Source organism: Cyrtonyx montezumae, unplaced genomic scaffold, assembly GCF_038088225.1.
Source record: "Cyrtonyx montezumae isolate F1298 unplaced genomic scaffold, pur_monq_1.0 scaffold_0, whole genome shotgun sequence".
NCBI classification, from domain to species: Eukaryota; Metazoa; Chordata; class Aves; order Galliformes; family Odontophoridae; genus Cyrtonyx; species Cyrtonyx montezumae.
This window is the reverse complement of record NW_027071824.1, coordinates 51,211,412-51,231,593: the sequence shown is the minus strand read 5'-3', so window position 1 is coordinate 51,231,593 and position 20,182 is coordinate 51,211,412. Positions and strand designations below refer to the sequence as shown.

The 20,182-nt window shown below is 40.7% G+C and overlaps 1 protein-coding gene across 3 annotated transcripts; it reads left to right on the top strand.

Moving 5' to 3' along the window:
- Positions 1 to 15,651: 15,651 nt before the first annotated feature.
- Positions 15,652 to 20,050, top strand: GTF3C6 (general transcription factor IIIC subunit 6). Of its 3 annotated transcripts, none has more exons than XM_065735123.1 (6): positions 15,652 to 15,768; positions 16,135 to 16,215; positions 17,131 to 17,194; positions 17,740 to 17,784; positions 17,924 to 18,034; positions 19,555 to 20,050. In XM_065735123.1, the coding sequence occupies exons 1-6, from the start codon at positions 15,712 to 15,714 to the stop codon at positions 19,848 to 19,850; spliced, it is 654 nt and encodes a 217-aa protein (XP_065591195.1). In that variant the 5' UTR covers positions 15,652 to 15,711; the 3' UTR covers positions 19,851 to 20,050. The 3 variants fall into 3 exon arrangements, with proteins under 3 accessions (XP_065591195.1, XP_065591211.1, XP_065591204.1); XM_065735139.1 differs by having other exon boundaries at positions 15,671 to 15,768; positions 17,921 to 18,034; XM_065735132.1 differs by lacking the exon at positions 15,652 to 15,768 and adding an exon at positions 15,936 to 16,062 and having other exon boundaries at positions 17,921 to 18,034.
- Positions 20,051 to 20,182: the final 132 nt, after the last annotated feature.

The window sequence follows — 20,182 nt, the reverse complement described above, 5'->3', positions numbered from 1 at the left end:
AACTGCTTTCCAGACTGACCTTTACAAGACTAAATATCCACTTTAAGTAATTGATGTTTCTCTATTTTGGCTTATTTTACCTCAGGTTTCCAGGTTTCCCGTGAAGTTACTCACCTTTTGTATTTTCTTCCTCTGGATGCTTCTTCAGAAGCACTCTTAGAATAACCTCTGCCTGTAAATGGTGCTGGGAGCTGAGATCAGACTGTGATGTTGGCTTCATTCTGTCCATTGCAGCAACACAAAGGTGAAACTGAAACCAACAGAGGAAACAGTTGGCTGCAAGTGCACGGTGTCTACTTTATTTCCCTGGTTTACAGGAATTGACACTGCAAAGGATGGAGGTAGCAGAGGGGGAGGGCAGTTGAGCCAAAACTTGTTTTGTTTTTCAAACCAACTTGCCCTGTGATGGTCCTAAAAGCAATGCTACTGATGTTTAAAGGCACACGGTTTGGAAACCTTGCTGAGATCTTCTCCAGAGCTGAAACATTCTCCCAGGCTGTACAGCCAAAAACATATTTAGAGGTGGAAAAAATCGCTTCCAAATCCATTGTACATAATCTAAAGTCTGCTGAAGTGTTAAAGCAAAACCTGCAGCCAAAACCTAGAAAGAACAGGACAGTTAAGCAACACCCTGTAAAGTTTCCATGCAACAACAGTAATGACAATTCAGTAGAAAAGTTAATGAACAGTAAAAGAGCTGCTCTGACTCAGCTGTAGGGAGCTAAGCAAACAGGATTCATGTTTTAGGAATGTCAAGGGTTTACCTGCCTCTTAAATACACCCAAGAGAAAAAAAACTAAAGCTCTTGGAAGACAAAGCTGTCATTTGGAAGCTTCTGAGACAGGCGTTTCAGTTCAATTTGATTGACTTTCAATTATGAGTTTAAGTTAAGGTTATTACTCTTGTGCTTCTTCATCCAGTTGCATTTCTTACTGCGGAGTCTGAAGGGTGTTTTGCATATTAGAGTCCAGGCAGGCCTCTGCTATTGGGAGGAGACTGGGTTTGTGTAAAAATTCCTGACAATATTTGCTGTTAGTACACTTAATGCCCACAAAGTAGCACCACTAGGAACAGTAAGGTTTAGCCAAATTCTGAGTTAACAGTTCATTTTTGTATTATTTCTTGCCACATGCTGCACTTAGTACCAGAGCTGCTGTTATATTTAGAGAAACAGTAAGTCCCTGGAGAGTCTTGTTTCTGCAGCTGCCTGACAGCTGTATCTTGATACCAATTTCATCTGCATCATGAAAAATGTTTCCTCTAAGCCATAAATTTATATAATCTGTAACATTCCTATTTTTTCTCCACATACCTTTTCCAAGACTGTGTTGATTAGCTCAATGTATTGCTCTAAATTTGTCTTAAATATTTAAAATTTTGACACAGAATGCCAAGTCCAGTTACCTCAAGAGGAATCAGACTGGACCCTTGGACAGTGAGCTTTCCAGGCACCGTAAGCAGGGAGCAATATGTTCTGTGACTGACACACTTTTATTTAGCAACCCATAGGCTTTCAACAAAGTGCTCAGGCTACCAATATGAGCTGGATTCATTCCAGCTTTATTTTTTTAACAGCCTTAAAGACACAAAAAGTGCTGTTTCTTTCCTACTCTCTCCTCTCCTGCTATCCACTCTATGTTACTTCACTTGCTTTTAAAGAGCAGTGAAAACTTAACTGCAGTAAACAGGAGTCCAGGTACAAATACCAGATTATCTACTGTACGTAACCTAATATTGGCTGACTTGAATTGGTGTTTAAGTTTTCATTTCACTAAAAACGTATCTTCTCTTAAAGAAAAAGAAATAATTTCTTCATATTATGTGAAGTATTTGACCTCAGAAAGGCTAAATTAGAACTCCCATCTGCCTTTCAAAATGTTCCTGTGCTCTCCATTTTGCTTCATTGACTGTTATGTGTAATTAATGGACTTCAGTATTGCTTGTTAAACACAGTTTGAGTAAATGTATAGTTGCCCGCGTATCCATTCCTGTAAAGTCATAAAGAGCAGCATGTGTTCATGAAGACAATCTTTACTATGCAACTAAGAAAATTAAGTCAGGTGCAAAGCCAGGAATTATGTATGTGATGTACCAACCATGCCCTCAGATGTACACACAGATCTCTGCCTCCTGATTTTCTTCCTCTGTTTGGGCAGAAATGAAAGCTCTCCAAGTGGATTGACTGAGATGAGCTCCGTAGTGCTGGGCCTTCTTTTGAACCTCTTCCTGCCCAAAAAAGTATCTGATCTCAAAGATGGCTGCTTCCGTAACTCACCTCTTGTTTGCAGCTTCCTAAATGGTTTGTTCCAAAGTAAAGCTTTAACTGTGGGTACAGTGCTTGATGTCACTGATCAACATTAAGAGAATGTTGCTTCTGTCCATTTTCAGTTTCCTATGCTCTTAAGAACAAGCAGGTGGAGGTAGAACACAATGTGATTTCTACTTCCAACGTGACTTCATAATAATAATTATATATCAGTTCCGTGATCAGAAGTTACACACACCTATCTGTGTGAGCTTCACAAAAAGGGTTAAGTTATTCCTGTTAAATTATCTAAAAATATGCTACTAAATACATTTTAAGTGTTTTGTAAAAAGCTTTCTAAGAGAGAATTGAATTTAGATATGTAAGTAGCTCAGAGTACTCTCTGAAATCCTGCACTCAGCCAACTCACAGCTGGCACTGTTATTGATTAAAGTGGCAATGGATGGGGCCCTGAGAGGTGAACTGTAATGAATATTTAGTCTTGTCAGTTCAGTCCCAGGGAACTCAAAGGAAGGGCTTCTGTAGGAGCATGTCCTCTAATGCAATTGTAGCCAATCGATATGGCCCTTGAGAACATCCTTCAATTTTTCACATTGGTGATAAAAGTAAGAGCACATTTTGAGCAACATGATGTTCAGCGACATTAATTTGGAAATGCAGAGAGACTTAAAGTTAACTTCCCAAAAATAAGTACAGCTTTTTTTTTTGAGACTATAAATAAACTGATAGCAACGTTGACAAATCTTTTTGCCCATGTGCAAGCCTGTTCACCTACCAAGACAAATAGATTAGTTATATATCATGTATTTCTGAAAGGAACGCAGACCTTGCATATTACATACCTCTTATGCCATTGCATATTATGCCTCTTCTTTCTGAGAAAATTTTTTTTTTGTATCATTATAATGTGATGGTGTTCATATTTCACAATTATGAGGAAATTATTGTGCAAATGATTTCTATATGGTCATTGTTTTTGAACTGTATATGCACACGGGTGTCTCTGCCTCAGAAAGGTGGAGGCTTCGGGTCTGAGTTTGTGAAGCGACCACAGAAATGGAAGTTCTTAACTCAGTTTGTTTAATTCCCATCTGTTAAATTTCACTGTATTTGTGGGCAAAAGTAAGGATTTAAGGAGCCTGCTTTGGAAGGGGGGTTGGACTAGATCTCCAGAGGTCCCTTCCAACACCTACAATTCTGTGATTTAGTATTTGTTTTAAGCAGTTAAATATGCTCATAAAGGTGAGAAAAACAGAACAGGATTCACATACAGGATTCATACAGAGTTGTAGCTGCAGTTGGAAGGGTAACTTCCATCCTCTCCTCTGTGCAGAGAAGGGAATTACATAGAACAGACAAAATGTTCCTTGTCCATTCTTGCTCATGAACTTAGAGCAACAGGGGGCCTCTTAGTCATCTGCTTCTTGCAGTCAAGGCACCGGCTGCTGAGCCTGACAAAGGTTACTCCTTGTAAAGCAGCATATTCCTTAAAAAATGGCTCTATCCGCACACAGCCATATCCAGTCCCTAAGTTTCAAAGAAGAACCTAGTGTGACTCTGGCTTCACTGGATTCATTTTTAACAGCATTCGGTTATAAGGGTTAGAAACTGTTTACCTTAGCCAAATACAAGGTAAGTTGTCCAGTTACAAAGTCAAAATCTGGTCTATAAAAAGGCAAATAAAACCTGACTACACTTGAAAATTCCTCCTTAGCTGCTCTGGCATCCTGAAGCCAGAATCTCTCTGAAGCAGTATCACACGTTTTCCACAATATTTCAGGCTGAAACAAAAACTTACCCAGAGAGCCTTAGTCCTTGTGGCCTATTCTGTACTGGTCATCCTCTCCAAACTCCCTGCCTTCTCTTCAATCAAGATAGCACACTCATTTTATGATGTTCTAAAGCCATAAACATACAGTACTTACTGTATGTTCATTTGATTGATTAGACTTTTGAAATGTGTTCATTACGTGCTTCATATTGCCTAAAACCAATCAATAGTATAGTTTTAGGTAGGATGTTCTGTCCAAACCATCTCCCTTGTAGCCCAAGTTTGCCAGTTTTAAAGGTTCTTCCAGACACATTTCGTAGACATACTCAATCTACAAGCTGTGGATTTTCTGTATTTGAGAAGTCAGCATCCTATAGTTTCTAACTCTCAAATTTTATTTTGTACAAAAATCTTCTGATATACAAAACAAACAAAAAAGAACATTGACAGAGTTGCCAAGTTGAATAAAAACCTAAGTGATCTATTTCCTCACACTGTAGCATGAGGCTGATAGAATAGGTGAAAGCAAGTAGAAGCCATACAAAATGAACATATAAACAGCTGCCACTGGAATCATTTGTACTCTTCTATGATTAATATTTTTAATGTTAGTATTCCATTTGTTCAGCTGTTACTAGTTTTAGGAAGATAATAAATTGAAAATTCTTAACCTCATAAAGGGTTTATTTGCAGCTCTATTATGCTGTTCAGCACCATGACACAGAAAAACTGAACAACTTATACTTGTGCCTTCAACACATCCATTAATATGCCACTACAGAACAGGAAGGTGTTTTCTGATTACCTGCTCGCTTGACATTGTAATCTCTTAACAAAGTCATTTCTGAAATATGTCAGCTATGCAGAGCACCCTGAGGGGCTCAGCGGACAGGCTGTTACAAAACACTATTTTTTTTTCTCCAATTCCTCATGTTCAGGTGCAAAGCAGTTGGTAGGAAAGGAATCAGAGAAAGCTACCAACTTTTAATAAAGAAGCTATCAGAGAAGCACAGAAATCACATTTAAACCAGGTTTTGTAAACCTGTCCTGTTGAATCCATTTTTAAAGAACTGTAATCTGACTGTAGTCCTGGCCAAGTATCACCTCATTTAGTCAAGTCTCAATTTCTTGCAGTAAGAAAGCTTGACTATGGGATTTTAGTGTAAAAGCTGACCTGTAGATCACATTTCTTTCTTAATGTTACAGATCTCTATCGAGCAAAGGCAGAAGGGCATTTCAAAAGAGACCTCCGTGTGCTGAAGGAACATACTAATGTTATTTTTAGTCAAACTACGTTATTATACGTTCGGTTAAAATATGTTGAAACCTATGTAAAATTACGAGTGCTCTTTATCCAGGTCAAGGGTTCTCCAAATATGTCACTGCCTGAGAGATGCACGTATATGGATCTGGTCAGAAGCCAGGAGGGGTACGTGGAGGGTTCTGCTTACTATGATTGTGCAACTGTTGAAGAACCAATACAGGAATACACAAAGAAGGAAGCGAGAGCCAGCCACAGTCACAGAAGGGCTAGGAATGACTCTTAAGAGGAATGCGTGGTGATAAAACTAATAGGCTGAGTACCAACTGAAGAAGAATGGAAGCTCTGAGAAACTACCCTGCTGAATTCCTCCTGTGTTGGGAGAAGCCAGACTCCCCTTATTTTTTTATTTTTTGTGACACCATATGCAAAACCCTGGGGAATTTAGCCCATTTGGGGAAAAGAAACAACAAAATATAGATGAGTTACAGAAACAGATGGTCACTTCATAGAGCCTCTGAAAGCATTTCTTCAGTTCACCTGATGGCAATTTAATAAATTAATACAACTCCACCTGAGGATGCAGAGGTTGAATATTTTTGGGAAAGCACAGGGTATACTATCAACATTCTCAAGCACTGAAAATACTCATTATAAATATCTTGATTCAGTGATGCATGAGGATCAGTTTCTAAACTTCTTGAGAAAACTTCCTGAGGGAAAAAAAATAAAACAAATCAAGGTTACAGCTGGGGAATTTCAGAGAAGCAGCAAAGCCAACTAAATTATTTACTGCTGGTCACTGTGAGTATCTGCAAATATGTGAGGAATAGCTGATTGGAAAGGCACAGAAGGCAATGAAGAAAATTAGTTTTTGCTTTCAGTCACAAATTCAAGGCCGTTGCCTGTGAACTCTGAGCTGATTACAGAAACTGAAGCAGAAAGAGATGTTGGCAGTGACCACTGCTCCTGCTGGAAATGCCAGAACTGGCCATTCTGCAGCTCCTGCCAAACACACAATCCCTTACATAGACCAGTCCAAACCTGGACTGATACCAGCAGAATCTTTCCATCTGGACTGCTCCCAAAATGAAGACGACAGAAGGATATTTGTAATGCTTGTGCTGCTCTCGCTTGCATTTTGTGCTTGCCAGAACAGTGATGGCTGAACGAGCTTAAAGAAACTGAGATGGTAGCAGTTACACATCATTATGTGTTTTAGCACGCTGAATGTAAGGAAGAACAAGTCTAAGATGCAACTCTGTTGCTCATACAATGGGAAAAAAAAAAACAACTTTTCTTCTTCCAAGTACAGGATGTAGTAGAAGTGTACAGTATTACCCTTTAAAGACAGAATGTCTCAAGGTTTGCCATATAGTACCTTTTAAAAACTTCTCCTTCAAAATGAAGTATTCTGGAATCTCAAAATTGGTACCTGGTGGGTTTTTCATTAGAACATATTTATCTTACTGCCGATATAAACTTCCATACATTAAAATAGGTGGAAAGAAAGCTCCATTTTTCACGGAAATCCTGAGCCCATGTTAGATAATAATAATGGACCTGAAAGCTAAGGTGGTTAAGTCTGACATTTGGAATGTTACGATCAGTAACAGTAATAATATCAGATCAAACTCAAGCACAGCAGTTTAAACTTAAAGAGCATCTTCTCTCATCTCCTCTAATTCCATTGCTCAATTATACTGCAGAAGCCCTGCCACATAGAGCAGTACTTAACACGTTATTTATAATACCTCATGTAACATGTTCAAATGATGTACTTTAGCATCAGTCACCATTCAACAGTATTTTATTCAGCATAAACTACTCTGAATTCAAGAAATGCAGTAAAGAGGTATATAGTTGCAAAAGAAAGAAGCTTGTCCACTGGGGAGTGAGTTTGACCACCATACTCTCCTGTACACTTAAATAATGCCTATTTTAAGAATCTGGTTAAAAGACTGTAGGACATCTGCAACTCCGTGTTATTCTATTTCTTTGGTGGAGAAGTTCCTTGAACTCGGACAACTCGGGGTGTGACCAGTGCCCTTGGGAGCCTGTTACAGTGCCTGACCACACTCTGGTGAAGAATGTTTTCCTAACCCGCAGCCGCCCCTCCCCTGACACAGCTCCATGCCGTGTCCTCGGGCCCTGTCGCTGTCACAGAGGAGCCCCTCCGCTCCCTGTGAGAGCTGCAGCCGCCATCAGACCTCCCCTCAGCTCCTCTGCTCTGTGCTGAGGAAACCAAAGGACTTCAGCTGCTCCTCACACACTTTGTCCTCTAGACAATTCACCCTCTTCATAGTCTTCCTTTGGACATGCTCTAATAGCTTTATGTCCCTCTTATATCTTGGCACCCAATCCTTCCCCAGTGCTGGAGGTGAGGCAGCACAGAGCAGAGCAGAGCAGGACAACCCCTCCCCTTTGCCTGGCTGCAGTGCTGGCCCGGGTGCCCCCAGGTATGGTTGGCCCTTTGTGCTGCCAGGGAACTCTGCTGGGACACGTTCAACTTGCCATCAACCAGAACCCACAGATCCCTTTCTGCGGGGCTGCTCTTCGTACTCATCTCCCAGTCTGCATGCATAGCCAGAATTGCCCCATCCCAGATGCAGAATCCAGCACTTGCTCTTGATAGACTTCATTACCCAGCCCCCTAGTTTGTCAAGATCTCTCTGTGCAAGGCCTCTCAGCCCTCAAGGGAATAAGCAGCTCCTCCTAATTTAGTATCACTGGCAAGTTTACTTACTAAGCATACATCCAAATCATTTATAAAAACACTGAAGAGAGCTGGCCCTAAAAGGTAGCCCTGCTGATCCCCACTACTGACTGGCCGCCAGCCTGACGTAACCCCATTTACTATTACCCTTTAAGCCAGAGCTGACAGCCAATTGCTCACCCATCACACTATGTATTTATCTAGTTGTGTGCTGGACATTTTGTCCATAAGGGTACAGTGAAAGACAGTGTTGTAATCTTTTTGGATTTCAGCAAAGCTTTCATCAACTTGGTTTCATTGCTACAGCTGAAGTAGAAAATGAAGAAACTCCTGAACTGGTGGTATGTGTTTTTGCTGACTAAAAATTATGATCCTAAGTGCTAACTTAGGATTTCCAAGAGAGCAAACAGAGAGCTAAAAAGGCCAAGGCCTCAACATCTTCCATTTTTATTACAGAACTGTATACAGTGGCTGAAGTCTATCCACTATTTAGAAATCCACAGGAAAAGGTGCAAATCCTCTTCTCAGAGAATATCTCTATGACAAGAAAAAAATCAAATCAGCAGTACGGACCACTGATGTATTTTCTGACAGCTAATCATTCCCTCCTGAGTTTCCTTGGTCCAATTTGGAATCTAAGCTCTCAATTGCTTGCTGAGAAAAAGCACCTGTGTTTCCCTGTGAATATAAGTAATAAAGGATGGTAAGGCCTGTAAGCCTTAAAGCTATAACAGATCTTTGGTTTTTAAAATGAAAGTTCATCTAGATTTCTAGGGGAAAAAAAAGTCTTTAAAAGGACTCTTCAAAAAAGAACACTATCTTGTACAGTTCGGAAGTCAAAAGTGCACATTCTTATTGAAAAAAGTAGTGTATTGTTAACTGAGGCAGTTATAGAGCGCTGACTTTAAAAAAAATATATGGTAAAAGTCTCCTTAACAGTAGCTAGAGAAATAAAGTGAAATTCCTTCAAACTCCATCTCCTGGCCTGCATTTCTGACCAGCCTGCAAATGGACACTGTCATGTCTTTGCTCTAGTCATGCTTTGAGCCAGCTGGATATAAGATCAGTGTCTTTCCAGAAATCATGTGGCCACATTAGCATAGTCCTGAGCTCATGCTAGCACACCCTGCCTCCCAGCCAGCCTCATTAGCTCAGGCTCAGCAATGCAGGAATCGTGGCTACACAGCTGCTAGAGTTGGCTCCCAGATGGTTCAAGGCACAGGCAGAGTGAAGGCATCATTGCCTGCACCCATCCAAGTAGATGTACCCTCAAATGACCCCAGGCATTGTGTGCCAATGCTCTATAGAATGCCACATTACCATCCAATACTTGTAACCATGTCAATTACACTGACACATTTAAAACATTACTCAAACAGCACTAAATGTGAATTATTTTAAAAGATGTAATTGTAATGACAAAGATTATCATGTTATATTAGTTTCATTGCTTCCCAAGTACATAATAGTAAGACAAGGCAGGAAAGAAACTACTGAAGGAATGCAGTCAACCTTCTTGCTTATGCTTTTTGTCATTTTTGCTCAGTCTTCCTGAAGCAGTGGGAAAATTAAGTTGTTTTGCCATAGATTAGATCTGTCCTTCCCATCCATTACTCATTTGACGTTACAAATTTCTATGGAATCCATCCACTAATGATCTCTCTCCATTTTGAAAACATTGTTTACCCCTATCCTTTGTTGCCCATCATTTTACCACTGGTCAGTCATAAGAAAAACTTGTTAGCAGCTCAGTATCTTTTGAGAGCCAGTCTGCAGCACCTGTTCCTGCAAACAGATCTTCCTTTTGTGGCATGACTATCAACAGCCAGTACAGTGAGATCAGTATTTCACAATGGCTCTTCCAAAAGAACACTTTATAGCTTATCATGCACAAAAGTGAGCAAGATTCAACTCTGGAGTTAGTTTCTATCCAACACATTCCTTCACTGGGACCTCAATAAGCCTATGAGCATTTTAGTCTCACCATCCCAATCAATGTGGCATTTACCCAGAATACTCTTTGACAGTAGTTTATCATTTTCTGTTTACAGTAACCAACTTGTATCGGGGAGCTACCATCACCATCTAGGTACTGCAATCCCAGTAAGATGCTTCACCTATTTAAGAACAACTTTAACTCATAGAAACTGTATACCACTTGTTTCAAAATATATAGTTTAACTCTGATATTACTCAACATTCTTCAGCAATGCCAAAGGCTTTTACCATCCCCACATAATTCATACTGTGGCTTTACAGCATTTCAGTGGTTATCTTCTTGCCATCAATGCCTAGCAGTATCACACCACCCTGATTTTAAAACAGCTTTTCTTATTCTCCTATTTTGGATTTGGGTTACTGTGTTATTTATAGGGCAACAGATTTTTAGTACTTAGAGAGATGCACACACAGATAACTCAGTGCATCCTTCTGTAAGCTGTTCAATTGATCTTCATTTATTAAAACGACTCTTTGCTATTTTCTATTCCACTCTTTTCTGTTCTGTCCTGTTCTTTGAAAATATGCAATGTTCAAGATTTCACTCACATAGTATAAATTAACATTTTAGAAGCGACATTCTAACACCTTGTTTTAATATCACAGGAAGAAAAACAAATTCATATAACATGTATCCTCTCTCAGGCTGCCTTACTTTTTTATACCAGGTAAGAAGTGCTTTCTGTGGGTCAGTGGGAGTAGTACCAAAGCACTAAGCTGCCAGGAATTCCTAATTGCTGCCAAGTTACACCTGAACAAAAGCCCACTGAATTAAGGCTCCAATGTTTGTGATAAGTATTTGTTATTTCCTGCACTGCAAGTCATTTTGGCAGTTTTTGAGGTGTGTAAAAAATGCTTTTATCAGCACTCCACTAGCAAGCAAAGCAGTGTTCATGTACGAGGTAAAGAAAATACAATCCAATAAAAATATTTCACTTTAATAAAAAATAAGTCATGGGAGAGCTGAATGTATAAGAAACACAATTTTCTCCTTTTATATAATTGTAAGAAAAAAAAAACAACAAAAACGAAGTGCCATTTATATATCAGATTGTTTTAAACATTTTAAAGATACACATTTTAAAGAGGCAGCTAAGATTAAATAAGAGCTTGGCCATAAAACATAATAAATATTCCAGCGACCTCTGAAGTCAAGAGCATTCAACTACTCCCAGACCAACAGGCATAAGAATTTATATCTTTGGATCTTTAGTAACTGATGCCAAATAATCTGAGATCATGCAAAAGATTCCAAACATTAACATTGCATAAATTAGCAAGTCAGTTCCACAGATAGGCTTCCTTTTCAATTCAGCTGCCTAACAAATAAACACCATTTACTCCCCATTTATTACCAGTTTCAAAAGATTATCATCTGCTGAGTTTTACTGGGAAGGATCCCAGTGCTCAGAATCCATGCAGGTCACTGCAGCAACTCTGACTGCTGCTATGCCACTCTCTTCCTCCCCATCACTCACAGGCACAAAGATGTTTTCCTCCTATACAGCACTAAGTTCCTTCAGGATGTTTCCATTGGCATTCCCCTTATACATGCCAGGACACTATATCAGCAGGAGATAACTCCTCACTGGAAGGATGGGTTTGCAGGCTCTGAGATGGCTGTGTGCAAGAGGCAGCAATTGGGGCTAACAGCTGAAACCTTTTTCCATGTGGAAGAGGCAACAAAATGAACCACCTTTGGCTTTTTCAAGCATTTGCTTGATGGAGTCCCCTGGGATAAGACCCTGGAGGGAAGAAGGTTGGTTACACCTCCTTCAAGCCAACAGCAGTCCATCACAAGTAGGAAGTCAGACAACAGTGCCAGAAGGCCTATGTGCATAAACAAAGAGCTGCTGGCTGCAATCAGGAACAAAAAGGAAGCCTGCAAGGGGTGGAAGCAAGGACCTCAATTTTTACTAGCAAGACCTTTCTTCAGAAATTCCAGGTTGCGGAGATCTAGCCTAGAGAAGAGAAGGCTCAGCAGGATCTCATCAATGTATGGAAATACCTGAAGGCAAAGCATAGATAAGAGAGAGGCAGGTTTTTTCAGCCACAACAGAGCAAGAGGCAAAGGGCACAAACTGAAACAAAGGAGTGTCTGAGCATCAGGAAACACTTGTACTGCATGTGGGTGATGGAGCACTGCACAGACTGCAGAGAGCTTGGGGAGTCTCTCAGCTTGGAGATCCTGAGAATCTGTCTAGATATGGTCCTGAGCAACATGTTCTGGGTATTCTTGCTTGAGCAGGAGGATTGGACAAGATGGACTCGGAGGTTCTTTCCAACCTATGGTCACCCTGCGATCTGGGATTTAAAAATTATAATGCATTGTTCATGGTTAACTACCACATTAGGAGTGATTAGTTCCTGTGTTCATCAGTGGCAGAAGCTGAAAGCAGTTGTATATTCAGGTGAAAGAGCTTGGTGCATGCAGAGAAGGACCCTTTCTAATTCTGAGCACACCAGCTTTAGCTCAAGGCTACCTAGTTCAATAAGACAAAGAACAGAAAGAACAGGACAGCAAAATGCACCATCTCATCTGCTGAACTGGCATACAGCACAGATCTTCAAATAAATTTTTAAGGGGCTACATGGGGAAGAAGTTAATCATCTCTGTCCAGAAGCAGAACTGGGATTGGTAAGATGATGCACATAGTTTCTCTTTTGCTTTTGATAATATTTTGAAAAAAGGATTGTAAGAAGTTTTATCCAATGTTTCACATGCTTTCCTCTCATCTTCTGCTACCTCAGGTCAGGAAGTAGAAGAGAAGGGGAAAATATTCTCCAGTGCTTTTCCTCCCTTTCTCACACACAGATGCTGTGGGCAAGAGTGGCAGAAGTGCAGCTGCTAGTGCTCTGTGTGCATACAAATAAGGCATAAGAGAGTTCTCAGAAAGAAGCAGCCACCCTTTCCTGCCTCTTTTTTTATCTCCAGCTCCCCGGTTCTTCTCAGATCAGTTCCCCTTTCACAGCTGAGATTAAGGGCGCTCTCCCATGCTGCCTGTCAGCCTGCTCCATCATGACAGACAGCACTCCAAGAGTCAGCAGCAATGCAACATCAGATATGGGGAAGCAGGTGCCAGGTAACAGCAAGCACTTGTACAGACTAACTGCTTTGTAAATACTGGGTCTGTGGCACCAAGACTGGCATGAATCCTCCAGAAACTGAACACAGGGTTCAATGAACATCTAACTTCTTCAAGGTCCTGCTGTACTGCAATCTGATTCCAGTTTTTAGAATTAAAGCAGAAACCTAGCAAACCACTGAAGAATAACTTATGCCCAGGACATCTCCCAGTCCTTCTTCTGTCTACTCTTCCCATTATCTCTGTATGCTGGTTTCATTACAGCTGGAGTGAAACCACCTAAATTTTAAATACAAAGGTCTCCCTCACTCAACTTCTTTACTCTTTCCTACTGTACTGGTTGTACTTTTTCTCACAAGGTCGCTGGGATTTCCTTATATGATCTTGAAGGAGCTTTTCAAAAAGACAAAGATAGACAGAAAGGAATTGTATCACCTATGAGCAGGTTTGGCTTGCAAATTCCTAACTGAATAGGCTCAGCAATAAAGCTTTAGGGGGATCCAAATCTGTAACACTATCAGCCAACTACTTTTGTTCTGAAGCTGACTTATATTTTGTGACCCTGACCTTTTGTCCAAGGTCTACAACCAGAAATAACCTAGTTACTCTCTTACAGGCATTCTGTATCTCTTTGCATCTTGCAGCACTATATTATTATGTTTACCCATTTCACATGAAAACATTTTACTGAGGAGCCCCTTCTGAAATTCACAAGCAATCAGGTTTTGCTTTATCATCCATTTCAGTTACATTTCCAATTTAAAATAAGCCTAAAAACTACAAAGCTGTTCTCCTGAGCCAGTCAATTCTGCAAATAATACAGACACACAGACTGTGTGTGTACGTATGCACACTTATGCATGCATATATAGGTGTGATGTGCATGTATTGTCATCTATTATCATTTTAAAATACTGGATCCTGTATTTTTTCACTACAGAATATACAAGTTCTTTGACAGGTACTCATAGTCTAAACAAACATAACTAAAAATGTCAGCAAAGACTTCTTTCTTATTTAACCTTTTATTCAGACTCAGCAAGGGCCTCACAACAAACTTTAATGTTAAGCAGGGAATGGAGAGCAATTGCCTTCTATAAAGGGATTGAGTAGAAATTCCAAGCATGAAGGTAAAAATCAAAAGAAAATAGGAGAACAGGAGAAAGCAGAAAGCCAGAACATACTCATCAAGTATTTCAGTGACCATTTTCTGACTTCCTGTAATGTAACGTAACTGCAGTCATTTTTATTTGCTAAAATAGGAAGCTCAAATCTCTAGCTTAAGAACTTCCACACTAAAAATGTGCAGACTTGGAGGGCCATAACTAAAATACACGTTAACATACTTGAGTTGCAAGTAAACCCACAGAAGCCAGTGAGGATGCAGGTTTCAAACAAGATTGTTTACTTTAAATTTAATGTTTGGTTGTCCCTTACTCAATCTGACCTACATATCATCTTGGTATGCGCTTCTTGCGGCTTGGACCCATAAATACTCCCAAGTACAGTCAGGATTGTTAGCTGAGGTCTTAGAAACATGAAATCTGGATCCTCAAAAATACGCATTTCTGGCTTTATCTCATCAAGCAGTTCAATCTCCCTAGCAGACTCCAGGGATCCTTCTGGCAATACCTTCATCTAACTCTTTTAGGAGAGAAATCATTGAAATACACTTGCTGGGATATGACAGACCAAGCCAAATCACGAATGTGTGTGACAAGTTTAGGCTGGCAATGAGCTAGAGCCCTCTCTAAAATACACGTGGCCCTAATGCACCAACAATTTCCCATCATGCTGCTGCACACCCTGACAGCAGAGAGACGACTGAAATGACCCCAGATGCCGCACGATGCTGAGGCTGGTACAAGAACAAAATGATGTGCTGTCTCATAGACAGCTCATGCCAGCTGGCGATTTACACGGGCCGATCCAGCACAAATTCACCTTTTCATCAGGGTGGTCTGTAGTTTGTGAAAGTCACTTAATTTCCCACCCACACAGAGAGAAAAGCTTGTTTTTCGTATTTTCTAGAATCCTTAAGCAAAGCAAATGATAAACACTATTAAAGTTTTGACAGTTAACTCTTCTCATACACCCAACAGCTGTTCCCTAGCGGCTGTCCCTGCTGATGTGCTTAGGGTCTTTACCCCCGGGCAGAACCAGCCTTGCTTTGTCAAGTCATTTTTATTGCAGCCTCATGTAACATCCCAAATCAAGTCCTATGAAAGGGATAACTGAACCACCAGGCTTGACAGAAAACAAAATAAAGCTGAACGCTGGCTTCCCTAACAACAACTGCTAAACCGACTTGATGCAGTCAGGGATTTGTCTACGAGAAAAGACTGGGCGCTGCACTGAATGTTCTCCTTAAGGCAGAGCTGAGGTAGAGGCTGCTGATTCCCTCGGCACAATACACAGGTAATTAACACTTTAATTAGCGACGCGGGCAGCGGCGCAGCCATCGCCACGAACACCGCAGCGCTGCAGCGCCTCCCGCCCGCCTCCTGCTGGCGGCACGGCCAGGGCCGGGGCGGGGCCGGGCCCCTCTAAGATGGCGGCGCCGTGCACACGTGGTGCGCGCTGAGGCGAGGCGGCGGCCGAGCGGTCGACGACATGGCGGCGGCGGAGGGCGGGGAGGGGGGCGAGAGGGAAGAAGAGGATGAGGTGGAGGTCGGTTTGCGTGTTCTTCGGGCTCTCCCGTTTCTCGGGCAGCGTTAGGGGAAGGGGCGCGGCGAAGTCGTTCCGCTCGGCCCCCTCGGGGCGTGTCTCGTCGGTGTGCCCCGTGCCGCCGCTGGGGAAGGGCCGCGGGGCCGGGTGAGGGCGGCCGGGGCCGGGCGCAGAGCGGCCGCGGCTCCACTCCCTGTCACGGGTCTCTGCAGCATTCCCCTGGCTGTTCTTTAATATCTGCCACTTGCTGCGGGCGAGATGCAAAATAAGTTGTTCTGGGGGCCGTTTATCCTGGAGGTCCGTGTCTTTGTGTCTTTTCTGGAGTTCAGGTGCATCAGTTACAGATGAACGTTTTAACTTATCTTGTAGGAGCAGCTGGTGATGGTGGAGCTCTCGGGAATTATCGATTCAGACTTCTTAGAAAAATGTGAGAACAAATGCAAGATTTTGGTGAGTGATTACAGCACGATAGGAAAGGGGTAAGTGAGTACACGCGTCAACGACAGAGAAGGGCTGTTTCCAAATGCCTTGAAGTCAGTGAAATGTAGATAATTTGGCTGTGGGTTGTGGTCAGTCTGTCAGAAGTAGCATGTTCTTACTGAATATAAGAAATACTTCCAGAAGTATATATATGTTTTTATTATCCTTTCTGCTTTTAAGATCTTCAACGAGTTTTTAAAATCGTGTATCTTAACACATAAAAATAAATGTTAAATATATTTTCCTTAAATAATTTGCACACAGCAAAGGCTGTGTGTTTCTGCATCGCACTGTGTTCTTGCAGATGTTGTCTGGCTAATTCAATTTACTGCAAATCTAAAGGGTTATCAGTTTTTTATTATACATTGACAGCCTCAAAGAAAGCATCTCAGAGTGTGCTATTGGTCAGACTGTATGTGAGGTGGTAGAGTCAATTTTGAAAATACTAAGTATGGAAATGCTATCCAAATTTATAAATTATCCACTACTGGATGAATATGCTTTTATAAGCAGACTGGCTTCTTGGATTTGACCTAAGTCTCTTCAAATGTGTTACAGTGATGATTTATTACTGGTGATAGAAAGAGTGTTATTCAACAGTGTTAATGGAATGCATATAAACATTGTACTTTGAGATACTCTTGCAATGCTGTTAGAATAGCTTGAAATATCTATATGATATACTACTCATACTCGGTGTACCTGCTGTCAATCACAAAATAAGTGTTCCTTAACAGTGTTCATGTTATACAATGGGAAGACTTGCAAAACTTATTAAAGCTCCACTGTAACATTCTGCTTTGTGTTGTTCTGCTCAGCGCACTCTGATTGTAGAGTAAGAAATGGACTCTTAACATGTATGCTTTGTTTTCCATTTCTTTGTAGGGAATAGAGACAGAGAGACCCATTTTGCAAGTGGACAGATACGTCTTTGCTGGAGAGTATGAAGGTAGGAAAAAGAATCTCTCCTCATTCACGTTACCCAAAGAACTTTCTTAACATTGGTTTCTATCACTGCAAGTAGAGATCAGGAGACCATGAAGCATTGAAGATCTTAACGGTGTCTGTATAATAACAGAGAGCAGCACCATCTGAATTTGCCATGCATCCAGATTTATGTACTGGAAAGTAGACCTGGACTTGACTGGGGTCTACCACCTGTTATTTCTGAAGGAAAGAATATGGGGTATAAGAGGCCCTGGTGTAGGTGTTTGCTGTCTCCTTAATAATAAGACTTGCATGTTGTGCAAAATGTGTCTCTCCTATTTGCCTTGTGGTGACAACTGGGAAGAAAATGATCTGAAACCCTCCACTGTAGTGACATTCAGTGACACTGATACTGCTGTCTGTTTCTGAGTTGGCAAGTAGTAAATAAACTAAGGCTGGGCCTTTGGCTGAAGGTGGAAATCAGAGCTTTTCCAGAGCTGTGGCAGTGAGTGTGGTATCTGTGGCCAATAGAAATTGATGTTTAAGGCTGTTTCGCTTTTTCTTTAGATGCCTTGGGAACCTGCGTGTTTTTTGAGGAGAACACAGAGCATGGTAATGGTAACCATTTGATGCCCTGTTTATTGTTAAAGCCTGCATGATTCAAAATAATCCTATTTCTTTTCAGCTGATAGTGGAATTCATTGTAATGATTGGCTTTTGTGTATTATTTTTTCTCCTCTCTTCATAGCAGATGCAGAAGGCAACCAGAAACTGCAGCTGAAGTACAAGTGTCACACAATGAAGAAGTTGAATATGACACGGACACTTTTGACAGAGAAGAAAGAAGGAGAAGAGAGCACTGGTTAGTATCCCTGCCCTAACGCATAGGGTCACTGATAGGTCGTACTATGAGTGTCAGCTTTGAGTTGAGTGTTTGAATCAACAATGCAGAAACGAGAAGAGCTTCCTTCTTTAGGCAACAAATGTACACTTTGTGTATGTTTGAAGAGTCTCTTATAAAGAGACTCCTGCTCAGAGTTGCCTCCAGTATCTCCAGTAGGAGATTGCTGCAGAAGGATGTAAGCTCTGGTTGGACATAGGCTAAGATTCCTTGTTATGCTTGTCTGTCATATAGAAGTTTTGGCACTTCTTCTGAGATCTGAGGCAATACTTTTGTGTTTAATTGTTCTTCATTTTTTATTTGTCACTTTATGTAATGGCCTTTTGAGTCTAGGTAATACTTGGAAATCTATAATGTCCTTGGTAAGAAGTTCTGTGTTTTATATACTAAACTGTACTTATGTAATATACAGTTAATTGAGCTTAGCTTACTTGTAGCTGTCTATCTAGCAGACCACACACTTCTTATTTTCTTTTCATCCTGTAGGCAGGGCTCTGCTCATATACTTGATTTATTCATATTAAAGAGCTACCTATTCGTAAAATATTACTATGGGCAGTTGGCAAGACACTGCTTGTAGGATGTGTAACATTAGATGTCATCTAGAACATAACAGCAGTTCAGCAGACCTATCAACACCGCACATTCCCCCTCTTTATGTAATTAAGCTTTTATTTTCTATGGGGTGCAACAGCAGTACTTACTGCCACATATTTTTTCTATACTCTGGCAGAAGCTTATGCATATAAAGTAAATAAAACATGTTGTGACTTTGCAGTATATACTAAAAGTTTATTTAAGTGGGAGAGGAATCCCAGTTCCATTTGCAGCCTGTTGGATGTGTATATTGCAAGGGCTTAGATAACCTGAGTTCAGGAGATGACACCTTTGTATGCTCTCATTCCTTGTTGCATTACTGGATGTACTCAAATTCATGTGAACAAATACATTCACTTCGTTACATTTTTAACCTGTGATGTCAGAATGGCATAGTTTTATATCTTGTCATTATGTCATTGCTGTTGTTCATTACTCTCTTAATTACCTCCCTTGGAGCTGTTTTATAGATGCTTAGCTCATGACTTCAGTGAGCCGTACACAATTATTCCACTGTCCTTTTGTTTTCTTGACTGATAACAGATAAAAACCTGTTGCTATGTAGTACGTCTTTGTAAGATAAGTTTAGTCTATACGTGTTAATATTTCAACAACTAAGTTTTGCTTGATTTTTTTTTTTAATAGACCTTTCTGTTATTTGTAGCTCTGCTTCTCAAGGAAAATGCATGGTATCAATTCAAGGAGAGACCCAGCACAGGAACTGATGTTGATCCAAATTTTTGAAAGATGTCTTTATTTCCTAAGTGGTTCTTAAATGTTATTTTGGCTCAGCATTAATAATCTGTGAACTTAAACTAGGGAAAAAAAAATAAGGTATTTTAACTCCTTTTCTGACTAATACTGATTGTCCTTCTTTGCATCAGGTGGTGTGGAGTGGTTACAGATCAAGGACAGAGACTTTTCCTACAGGCCAAATATGATTTGCAGCTTTCTGCATGAACAGGAAGATTCTGAGGAGTCAGCTCAGGCCCAAGATAAATTAACTGAAGAGTCAGAGGGTGAGGTGAGCGACAGAGGAAATTCTGATGTGAACTGTGATCTGGAAAAGCCACACAGCTTGGAAACAGATGTTGCTTCTGTACCTCTGCCTAACAGCCTTCCTTCTGAGGCAGAGGACTCTCCTTCTGGAAGCATTGCCTTAGGTGATGCACCTCTGTGATACCAGTTCTCATCTCTTCAGTGTCCTCACTGAATTAATGGGCCAGTGACACAGTTTCTGTTTTATCTGAGCAATTAGTAGGAAAAACTGGCATCATGTTCTTGTGCATTCCTTTCATGTTTGGATAATGCTGGGGAGAGATTTGGTGTTTTGTTATTTTTTTATGCTGATTGGAAATGTGTGCATCTCTACCTCAAAACTGAAGAAAAGGGAACAGTTACATCAGAAATAAAAAAAGAACTCTCCCTGCCTTTGAAAAATACAGTTGTATTGCGTGTCTTTGTAAAAAGTAGAAAAAATGAATTAGTTTAAACGGGAACTCGTGAAGCTTT